The following is a 12,370-nucleotide window of genomic DNA, read 5'->3' as shown; positions in this document are numbered from 1 at the left end:
TTCAGTCATACCAGATAAATTAACTGATTGTTTGAGGCATTAATCTTTGACTAGTTTAAATTAGTGCAATTGAGGGACTATTATCTTGCATCGCAAACAGCAGGCACAGAGAACCTTCAAGTGTGGAGAATGAATTGGCACAGTGCCACAGCTTTTCAACAGACCACTGGTCTGCAACATTGTGACCGTATCTTTAGTTGTATATGCCCCTCATAATTTCCTCAGAACCTATCAATTAGGGTTCGGCTGCCACAGATAGGTGAATAAACAATATTCTTTGCCCATCTGCATCATCTCCGCATGGTGGAAAGGTTTTGATTGTAAAGTTTGGTGCACAAGCCAAAACATTTGCGCATGTTTCTGATAGGCTGGATGATGACTTAGAGCCAGCAGAAGGGTTTTCGACTGAGGAGACAGCCATACAATTGTGGCTTTATGTACTGGCGGTTATTAGATTTCTTCTGGGATCCAACTCCAACCTCATGTTGTATTTCAAATTAAATGAAAAGTACTTAAACATGCACTTCTTGTTAAGTTATTTTATTCACCCTGCAAAAAACTCAAGAGGTCACTTTATCCTGCTCTGATAATGCTATATTTTATTTTGTTTCATTTTATATGCAGCACATTTTAATGACACTCTGAGTAGTATACTATTGCATTTGCTCCAGTGAACTGGAATGAGCAAACAGTACATAAAATCCAAATGTCAAGCAATGCTAATGGTTAATTCATGAACTGCTCCTGCCATAAATATAATCCTGAACAAAATAAAAGCAAACCTCTACATTAAAGGAACTAAAGTTTATTTTGCAATCAATACAAACTTTCAGACAATGAGACATCCCAAGGTAAAATACAAATTATATTTCACATCTACATTATATTTCAACATATTACACATTTGTACATGAAATTATATATGTAACTTTAAACAAGTCAATGTGTACTGAGAAGATGCCAATCAGGTATTAGGCATTTCTCACAGAGGAGGCAAAACAAACTCATAGGGAAAGTCACTGTTACCCACTCTATTAGCCAGTTAAAAGTATTTTGGCAGATTTGGAAGAATGTCACCTCTGAATTTCAGCCACTGAATTGGGAAATGGTAAGATTAAAGAGTCCAAAATCAGAATTTAAAATGAATAGGTAAACAAAATACTTTACATCTTATGCTGTTGGAAATATTACAGATTCTTTAAAGCCCTAGATGGTATTTCATATTGGCCCAGGCAAATAACACAAGTCCTCACAATTAGCGCTGTTAATGTTGTAACTGATCCTTTTTCAAAGATTTTATCACAATAAATATATTTGACTGTGCTAAAAATGTATTTTTGTAGCATCATGCTTGCAATGCAGGTCTATGCGGTTTTAGAGATCCATTAGGAATTTGGCTAGTTTTAGAAAGTAAAATATCTTGCAAACCATTCCTCATGCTGTGGATCGGATGAAGACTCTGTGACTAGTGTGGTTTCCATCTGTGGAGGGCTATATTAAAAGAAGGAAAACATTTTTATAACTTTGTACGATGACAGTTCAAAAGATATCTGATCTCATTCAATACTTCCATTGGCACAGTCTACCATATACCTTTTGAAATAAATACATTTTCCACAATAGGAACTGTAACCATTTCACAATGGAACATTAGCCCAATTCTTCCCAACTCCAGGAAGTCCATTGGAAAATGTGCGTCAGAATACTGCAGAGGTCCTAACGCACAAACATACTTGAAAATTGCTCAGGAAGTTTAACCTGCGATGTGAATGTCTGGGACCTCGAGTTCAGAGTGGAGACTTGGGATAAATACACAGACTTATCTGTGCACGTGTCCAGAAATGTGAAGATAGTTTAATACCTGATCTAACAGCTGGGTAACGCAATTGAGCACTGGAAACGATTTCTCCAAATTACTGCACCCGCCACCCCCCCCCCCCCCCCCCCACCCCTACTCACACCCAACCTGATCTAATTAACCCCAACCACCCAGCTAATTCTGCACCCCATTCTGGCCCAACCCATCTACCACCAGAACACCCGACTACATCTCTCAACCAGATCCAACTACCCGTCTATCTCGTCCACCTACCCATTCGCTCACTCACTTATACACTAACGCACACTCATTCATTAAAAGAATTGCGCTTTACCTGAATATGGGATCTACTGTATCTTCTTCTTCCCTGACTCTACTACCCTTGCTGGACTTACCCTGGTGACACTGTTCTGCAGTATCAAGTCAGTAAAATCTTGGGCAGTGGCAATGTGTCCAGTATTGCCACTGACCAGATCAGGCCAACATCCTTTCAAGAGATTTGGATCAGTATGATGGCACTAACCTGGTGATCTTTCTGCATTTGGATAACAACGTTTTGTACACAAGACTTTTTTTTGTGATTGGACAAAATAACACTGAGGCCTCAAATCTACAAATAATGAAAACATGCAGAAAAAGAGATCAGAGCAGCTAACAAATGGTGAATAACAAACCAAAGTTACCCATAATATTCTGAGGCAACTTTTCACATGAAGTGAAATAATCAGGAAGAGCATTCAACCCACACACATAACTTAGTGAAAAAGCTGGTTAAGGATTTAGAATCAAGGTGTTCAAGCGAGAGACTGGACAGTAATCCAGGGAGATGTCAGATTGAGGCAATAATACTCACTAAACGCATAAATTGCTCTAATGAATTGCTCATACTCATGTTTTGCAGCAGATGATTATTGCGTGATCAGAATGGGCTTTGACTTTTCTCAGTAGGTCCTACCTCAGAAAGTGGGAGTTGTGTTCTCCAACCATCTCAGGCCTCAGGAAACTTGTTGACAAAAGGAAGATGATTGCTAGATCCAGGGGGCAAGTGACTTTCCACCCACCTGCGGCTGACAACCCTCACCATTCCCCCCTTATACTCTTGCCCATACCACCAATGATCAGACACCCACTGACCCTTATGATCTCTCCTTACCCCCAAGACCCCCGATGTCCCCACCAACACATCCAATCTCACCCAAAGTCTCCATATTCACCTTTAGCTCTTTTTCTACTTACCTTAAATCAGTGTCCTCTGGTTCCCAATCGTTGCAAAAGGAACAGTGTTGCCCTACCTACTCTGTCCAGATTCCTCATGACTTTGAAGCATTGCAGTTTAGAAAACCAGTTACGGCCCAATATTGAAAATTTCTGACGAGTATCCAATATCACATAACACTGAAATGAAAGCAAAATACAACGAGTATTGGAAATCTGAAATCAAAACAGAAAATGCTGGAAAAACTCAGCAGGTCTGGCAGCATCTGTGGAGAGAGAAACACGATAAAACGGTCACATGGGCTTGAGAAGTTAACCACTCTTCTCTGTCCACAGATGCTGCCAGACCTGCTGAGTTTATCCAGCATTTTCTTTTTTTATATAATATAATACTGCCTCCTCAAGAATCTATCCATCTCCCCATGACATTCACAGGCATTAGCATCGCTTATCCTGAGGGTTACCACTGACCAGAAACTGAATTTACACCAGCCAATCTACACAGCACAAGACAGGAGTGTGATGGAGTACGCTCCACTTGCCCGGATGAGTGCAGCTCCAATAACACTCAAGAAAATCAACACCATGACAATGCAAAGCAGTCCACTTGATTGGCACCCCTTCCACAAGCATTCACGCCCTCCACCATCAACACACAATAGAAGCAGTATGTACCACCTTCAATGAAAATGCACTGCAGGAACTTATCAAGGTTCCTTAGAGAGCACCTTCTGAAGGCACAACTTCACAACACTACCACTTAGAATGACAAAGGCACTGATACATGGAACACCATCATCTGGAAGTTCCATTCTAGCACACTCACCATCCTGTCTTGAAAAAATATTCCTTCACTGTCGGTGGAACACAAAATCCGAGAACTCCATTCCATTGAAGGTACCTGTTCACCATAACATTCTCAAAGACAATTAGGGATGGGCAATAAATGCTGGCCTAGCCAGCAATGCTCACATCCCGTCTCAGCCCCCCGCAATGGGCAAGATCCCTCCCACCCAGGACCAAAGCCTGGCAGTGTTCACCTGGCACACTGACATTGCCAGCCTGTCACCCTGGCAGTGCCATCCCATACCAGGGAGGTACAGCCCGAGTGGTGCCAGGATGCCCAGGGGTGTGCCAGGGTACTACCCTGCCCTGTCTGACCACTGTTAAGAGCCAAGGTTTAGAGAAGCCCAAAGTGTATCATGGAGTTCACCTGACCCATAAACTTTTACTAGATTGTGGTATGGGGAGCACACGGCCCAATCTACATGTGTGGTACAGCAGAAATGGAAAAGTATTTTTAAAGCAAAACAATGTTTATTCTATGAACGCAAGTTAACCTTTTTAAAACATACAGTGAACATCTTAGCAACCATTAATTCAAATCCAACCCCAAAAGAATACAACACTAAGTAATCCTTTAAGCTTTCCTTTTAATATCCATAAGACTTAAAACACTTTTTACCAGAAACACATCAGGTTAAAGTCACTACTGTTATTAGTTTTAAATCACCTGGATCGATTTACTGTCTTTAGATTAGAGAGAGATTCATACTCCTTCTGGCTGTGACTGCAGCTATCCAGCTCTGAAAATGAAACTAAAACATACCCTGCAGCAAACAGCCTAAAACGAACAGACAGCCCAGCTCCACCCACTCTCTGACATCACTGCAGTAATAAGCACCCATTTCTTAAAGGTATTCTCACTACAGATATTTATACACACACCCCTTTATAAACACCAATTTTTTAAAAGTACTCTCACATGACACCTCCCCCCAAGAAAAAAAAATAAACCACCAACTTCAAGATGGTTTCATTTTTCACCTTTTCACTATCCTTTAAGAAATGAACACAGTAACTATACATTTTCGTTTCAAAAAACAGGTATAATAATATAGTCCAATTTTTCCTTAATCAATTTAAGTGGTCCTCTTACCTCATGACCAAATATTAGTTCAACAGGACTAAATTTGGTTGACTCATTAGGTACATCCCGAATTGCACACAGTACAAATGGAATTCCTTTATCCCAATCCTCTGGATAACCTTGACAATAAGCCCTCAACATTGTCTTTAATATCTGATGCCACCTTTCTAATGCTCCCTGCGATTCTGGATGGTACACAGTTGATTTAAATTGTTTTATTCCTAAGCTATCCATAACTTCTTTGACTAACCTGGAGGTAAAATTTGATCCTTGATCCAATTGTATTTCTGTGGGTAGTTTATACCTAATAAAAAATTTAAGTAACTCCTCCACACTCTTTATAGCTGTAATATTACGTACTGGGATGGCCTCTGGAAATCTAGTAGACACATCCATTCTAGTCAAAAGATATTGATTCCCACTTTTTGTTTTAGGAAGCGGTCCTACGCAATCAATTAGGACCCTTTATCTTTATGTAGTCCAGGCCAATAAAAATGTTTCTGGATTTTAGCTTGAGTTTTCCTTATTCCCAAATGACCTCCCACTGGGACCTCACGTGCAACTTGCAACACCTCCTTTCTGTACCCTACCCGCAATACTACTTGATGAACTTCTGCCCACTGTTCATCCGCCTGCATATGTAAAGGTCTCCATTTTTTCATCAAGACATTACTTTTCCGGTAATAACACTCTGGTATACATGCAGATTCCTCTTTCGTGTATGCTTTCTGATACATCCATTTTATTTCTATATCTTTTTGTTGTAACTCCACCAATTTCCCTGAACTAAAAATATCCGCCTCATCTTCCACCTGTTCTTTCTTCTTTTTAAACCATCTGATCAAAAATAGTTTCTGATAATTGCACTTCAACTTCATCTTCACTCTTTGATTTATCCTCTTGTCTTAACCTGTGACTTTGCAACCTTTTAATACACAATCTGGAAAAATCCCAGAATATTCGTCCTTCAACACTTCAGTTGTTTGATTTTCCACTGTCTTATCAACCACAGTAGGCATCACTCCCACCTGTGATTCAGGTGTATCATTACCCAAGATAAACTGTATTCCTGGCCAAGATAGTTTCTCTATTACTCCTACTACCACTTCACCACTCTTCACTGGACTTTCCAACCTTACCTTATATAATTGAACACTACTCCTTTCACCCTGAATTCCACATATTACCACCTTTTCTGGCAATATTCTTCCCAGACTACATAACTCTTCATCTCTTACCATTAAAGACTGACCAGCTCCCGTATCTCTTAAAATTGTGACTTCTTTACCTACTCTTCCTAAAACACGAGTAAACTTTACCCACACAAGTAAATTCTTTAAAGAGATCTGGCACCTTCTTATCCTCTTGACCAGCCTGTTCAATCTTTTCCACCTTGTTTGCTTCACTTGGGCTTTCCTTTACCACTTTAACAAACCCCACAGTCTTATCCTGTTTTACCACATCAGCCTTCCCAGTGCTTTTCTTCAACTACCAACACTGTGACTTTACATGGCCTAGTTTATTACAGTGAAAACATTCGAAACTTTTTATTTCTTTTCCACCCTCCTGGATTTCTTTTTAAAACTGAGGTACACTCTCCTTATTATCTCCTATCAGATCACTTTTACCTTTTCCACTTGAGCATTTCACATGTCCCCAGTTTCTATCCCTCACAGGCTGAAACTGATGTCGGAAACCAAACTTTGATTTATGAACTAATTAATAATCATCTGCCATTTCTGCTGCTAATCTCACAGTTTTAACCCTCTGCTCTTCCACATGAGTTCTCACTACATCAGGAATTGAAGTTAAACTCCTCCAAAAGTATAATTTCTCTGAGAGCTTCATATGTTTGGTCTATTTTCAAAGCCCTTATCCACCTATCAAAATTTCTCTGTTTGATCCTTTCAAATTCCAAGTATGTTTGACCAAATTCTTTCCTTAAATTTCTAAACCTTTGTCTGTAGGCTTCAGGCACTAGTTCATATGCACCTAAGATGGATTTTTTCACCTCCTCATACGTCTCAGATACCTCCTCCGGTAGTGATGCAAACACTTCACTAGCTCTACCTACCAGCTTTGTTTGAAACAGTAGTATCCACATGTCCTGTGGCGAATTCATTTGTTTAGCTACCTTCTCAAATGAAATAAAAAAGGATTCTACCTCCTTCTCATCAAACCTTGGCAATGCTTGGACATATTTAAATAGATTCCCACCAAGCCATCGACTATGACGCTCTTTCTCACTGTCCTCATCACGATCCACCAACTGTACGTTTCCCTTTACGTCTGCCAATTTTAACTGACTGTCATGTTTCATGACCATTTTCTGAAGTTCAAACTCTCTGTCTTTATCTTTTTCCCTGATCTGTATCTCCCTTTCTCTTTCTTTTTGTTCTGCTAGGGCTATTCTTTCTGTTTTAATTTCTTCTCTCTCTTTTTCTCTTTCTTTTTCCTCTCTTTGTCTTTCATATTTAAGCTGCTTTAATTCTTTCTCATGTTCCATTTGTTTAATTTGTAACTGAATTTTTGCCATTTACAATGAGTCAAACTGTATTTCAGGCAACTTTAAATGCTTAGCCACCGCCATAATGACCTCATCTTTTCGCATTTCGTCAGTTAATGTTAACTGTAATGTTTTTGCCAAATCTAAGTCTGCTTTTAGTCTCTGTCCGTAAGATACTGTGTGTGACCGTCTCCACCCCAAAAATCTTCTGAGCCTCTGAAAGAGCCATTGTCCACAACACACGCCCTACTTAAATAGCACACCTGAAAAGCAACCACAATATGCTCACCCCTCACTGTCTTTAAGTTCACTAAGCCAATCCAATAGATAGACCTTTATCCCCCTCGAGCCCCCAATTTGTTATGGGCCAGGGGTGTATCATGGAGTTCACCTGACCCACAACTTTTACTAGATTGTGGTATGGGGAGCACACGGCACATTCGACAGGTGTGGTACAGCAGAAATGGAAAAGTATTTTTTGAAGCAAAACACTTTATTTTATGAACTCAAGTTAACCTTTTTAAAACATAGTGAGCATCTTAGCAACCATTAATTCAAATACAACCCTCAAAGAATACAACACGAAGTAATCTTTTAAGCTTTCCTTTTAACATCCATAAGACTTGAAACACCTTTTACCAGAAGCACAGCAGTTAAAGTCATTACTGTTATTAGTTTTAAATCACTAGGATCGATTTACAGTCTTTAGATCAGAGAGATTCATACACCTTCTGGCTGTGACTGCAGCTATCCAGCTCTGAAAGCGAAACTAAAACACACCCAGCAGCAAACAGCCTAAAACAAAAGTAAAAAGCGGATAGCCCAGCTCCACCCACTCCGACATCACTGCAGTAATAAACACCCATTTCTTAAGGGTACTCTCACATGACACCACCCGGTGGTCTCTAATTGCCTGAGAGGCCCTTGAGGTGTCGTCCATGTTTGTGTAGACCAGTTCTCGGCCTGGACAGTTCTCACAGAAATGGCCATTGACTCCCAGGCACTAGGAGAATCCTACTGGCTCATTTAAATGTGCTGGTCATATCGCACCTCCTGGAGCCCGATTTGGGTCTCCCTCGGGATTCACTTGGCACGCCCAGATCCACACCGGGGGCAACCCTATCATTGAATCGAGCCCTTAATGTTGATTCATAAAATGCTGCAAGTCACAACTGACAGTCATGATGCCATTTCTACTTAATTCCTCATGTTATCGCATTGTGATTAAGTTCCTGGCTTAGTAATCCTGAGGCCTGGAGTAATGATTCAGAGACATGAGTTAAATCCCACCCTGACAGTTAGAGGAATTTAAATTCTAATCGATTAAATAAACTTGAAATAAAAAGCTGGCATCAATAATGGCTTTAATGAAACTACCAGATTGCAGTAAAAACCGATCTGGATCAATTATTTCCGTTAGAGAAGGAAATCTGCCATCCTTATTCAGTTAGGGCAATCTGTGACTTCAGACCCAGAGAGATGTGGTTGACTCTTAACTGCCCTTGGAATTGGCCGACTAAATCATTCAGTTATATTCATGTTGGTGGCTCACCACTACCTCAAGGGCAATTATAGATCAACTAAATTTTGACCTTAGTAATGATGCTATGTCCTGTGAATTAATAAATAAAAACCATAGAAATATCACACAGTAAGATATTGAGTTTTTGATCAGATCTCATGAAATTCACTACTTTGTCTTTTAAGAAGATGGGTAAGATTCTTCGTTTGGGAGACTATAGGCTGGATTCTCCAGTATTGAAGCGTCTGGTCTTGTGACCAAAATGTTGGTGCCGCCCCCGCACCAATGCTCTGCCCGGTGGGGGGCAAGCAGCCGCGCCGTGTAAAATCCCCAGCTTTATCTACAGATAAGAACCGAGAGTGGTGGGGTCCATGGCTGCGCTTGCGCACAGCGGTGAACTGTGGTGGCCGCGCCATACAACACAGCGCCATCTGTGCGCGGACCCGACCTGCCTGATTGTGCCCCCCTGTAATCCACCTTATCAGCCCCGGTCTACCGCCCTGTAATCCACTTTACCAGCCCCGGTCTACCATCCAGTAATCCACCTTACCAGCCCTGGACCACCCCATACCAGTCCCCCCAGACCCCGGCGAAGCCCCTCCTACCAGTTGAACGGCTCCCCCCTACCCCCGCGACTGTGACAGCACTGGGCATAGTCTGCAGCCGTCAGGCAAGGTGCCCGGAAATTGAGAGGACACGCGACAGACGTCATCGGGAAGTGGGCCCATCGGGGGAGGCAGAGCATCGGGGAAGGGCCTCGGGTGATGACCTGAGGCAGTCCCAAAGGTGTGTATGCCATTTTTGAGGGGGCGGAGCATCCAAAATACAGCTCCGCACCCCCGATTTTGTCATAAAAACGGATTCTCCGGCCAATGGCTGAACACAATTTCGGCATTCGGAGAATCCAGCCCTATGTTCTTCTGTCGGAGGAGAATTGCAGCCAATTTACATCCCCTTGGGAGAGCAAATTGGGAAGTAATTCCGTATAACTTGACATGCAAATCAATGCAACGCGAGGAGAATGAGAGATTTCTGAGGGAATCCCGCTATTGGGTTACCCTCTTGAAATGGTGGCCCAGTAGTGGAGTCCCACCGCCAACCATCCCCCCCCTCTGCACGACAAAACAGAGCCCCCAGGGGCCCCCTTAATCGGGAGACCCCCCAGAGAAGCCCTTAATAGGGAGTTACCCTGGGATCCCCTTAATGGGAGACCCCCATGGGACCCCATGGATAGGGAAAACCCCCTATGGGATCCCATGAATAGGGAGGCCCCCAGGGACGTCTTTAATAGGGAGACCTCCCCAGGGACCACTTTTATAGAGAGACCCCCACAGGGAACCCCTTAATAGAGGGGCCCCTCCCCCCCCCAGCCACCCCATGAATTGGGAGACCCCCCTAGGGACTCCATGAATTGGGAGATACCACAGGGACCCCCCTAACTGAAGGAACACTCCACAGGTACCCCTAACTAGAGAGAACACTTGACTAGACAGGGGGGGGGGGGCTAGAAAAAAAACCCTGTCTGGCTAGAGAGCAGTCCTTATGGTGGAAGTGAAAGAAATACAGCTATAACTGTGCCTGGGGGCTCCATGTGTCCATTCCTTGAAGGAGAACAGCGGTGTCCCGTGTTTCATCCCCTCAGATCCATTAACTGCAAGCTATTCATTCCTATCTAGTAATGGGCTGTGATTGACAACTTCCACAAATCAGCTGTAGCCTTAATTCATTCATCTCCCTTCATGGATGAATGACTCTAAGTGCTTATATCCCACTGTTTACAAACATCAACCACATCAAAGAGCAGTACGTGCACTGAATCACATGCTTCAGAATCTAACAAATGCCATGATGTTCAACAGTAAAACTATAGCGGAATTACCCACCAACAATATCCTGAGGATTACCACTGACCAGAAACACAACAGGACCAATTACTATAGCTACAAGAATGGATCAGGGGCTGGGAAATCTGCAGTGAATGACTCACCTCCTGCCTCCACAAAATCTATCCACCATCTACAAGACACAAGTTGGGGGTGTGATGGAATACTCTCCACTTGCCTGGATGAGTGCAGCTCGAACAACACGTCAGAAAATTAATACCATCCAAGACAATCGAGTGGCCCACTTGAGTGGTACCCAATCTACCACCTTAAACAAACTCATAAAAATGATTCAGTGATGTGCAGCACTGTCTACAAGATGCACTGCAGGAATTTGCTAAGTGTCCTTCCACAGCACTTTCCAAAGCTCCAACCTCTACCACCTGGAAGGACAAGGGAACACTTACCATCTGCAAGTTCTCCTTTTGGAAATGTAATTGTCGTTCCTTCACTGTTACTGGGTCAAAATCCTGGAACACCCTCCCTAACCACCGTGTGGGTGCACCTACACCATATGGACTGCAGAGTTCAATATGATGGCTCACTGCTACCTTCTGAAGGGCAATTAGGGTTGAGCAACAAATGCTGGCCTTGCCAATGACTGCCAGAACTCAGTAATGTATTTTTAAAAATCCTTTACCATTCAGTCGTGCTTTTATGGAATACTTTCTGCCTGGATTTTGCAATCAGTAATGAAGCAAGATGCTCAAGGAATGGCCTCAAGGAATGCTGCCAACAAACATATCGTGAAATCTGTGGCAGTAATTGCCCTTTCCCCACAGCCATATAGATCTAGCATCGAATCAAGATGATGTATTCATGTGCAGAAGCAGAAATGTAAGTCAGCAATGAGACAACCTAACAATTGTTCACACACACGAAACCTGTAAATTAAAAGCACTTAACATCGTTCATTTTAATTTTAAAAATCTGAAGGTAAACTGAAGCTAAAACTACATTAACATTGAAGCTAAAACAAAGATAAACTTTTTAAAATAGAAAATAAATGTGCTTTTTAAAAATTAATTTACAGGATGTGGGCGTTGCTGAATAGATCAGCATATATTGCCCATCCCCAGTTGCCCTTCAGAAGGTGGTGGTGTTGCCTTCTTGAACCGCTGCAGTCCTTGAGGTGTAGGTACAATCACTGTGCTGTTAGGGAGGGAGTTCCAGGATGTTGCCCCAGCGACAGTGAAAGAACGGCAATATATTTCCAAGTCAGGGTGGTGAGTGACTTGGACGGGAACCTCCAGGCGGTGGAGTCCCCAGATATCTGCTGCTCTTGTTCTTCTGGATGGTAGTGGTCGTGGGTTTGGAAGGTGTTGTCTAAGGAACCTTGGTGAGTTACCGCAGTGCAACATCTACAAGGTGCACTGCAGGTACCAGGGAACCCCACCACCTGAGGCTGCCACTGTTCGCTAATGGTGGGAGGGTTTGAATGTTTGTGGAAGGGGAAGCAATCAAGCGGGCTGCTTTGTCCTGGATGGTGTTGAGC

At 42.5% G+C, this 12,370-nt stretch overlaps 1 protein-coding gene across 13 annotated transcripts in view; it reads right to left on the bottom strand.

Moving 5' to 3' along the window:
- Positions 1-789: 789 nt before the first annotated feature.
- fam184ab (family with sequence similarity 184 member Ab) overlaps positions 790-12,370 on the bottom strand; it is a 316,427-nt gene continuing 304,846 nt past the window's right edge. For 9 of the 13 annotated variants that reach the window (XM_072499372.1, XM_072499374.1, XM_072499368.1 and 6 more), the window contains one exon: positions 790-1,491. Coding sequence is in view for 7 of the 13 variants with exons in the window: in XM_072499368.1 (XP_072355469.1) it covers positions 1,404-1,491 (88 nt within the window). In the remaining 6 variants the exon portion in view is untranslated. Of the gene's footprint in view, positions 1,492-3,055; positions 3,215-12,370 lie in introns of all 13 variants that reach the window. The other 4 variants (XR_011940729.1, XR_011940730.1, XR_011940731.1 and 1 more) reach the window with 2 other exon arrangements.

Source organism: Scyliorhinus torazame, chromosome 4, assembly GCF_047496885.1.
Source record: "Scyliorhinus torazame isolate Kashiwa2021f chromosome 4, sScyTor2.1, whole genome shotgun sequence".
Lineage (NCBI taxonomy): Eukaryota > Metazoa > Chordata > Chondrichthyes > Carcharhiniformes > Scyliorhinidae > Scyliorhinus > Scyliorhinus torazame.
Note: the sequence above shows the minus strand (reverse complement) of the source record. Positions and strands in the feature narration are given on the sequence as shown.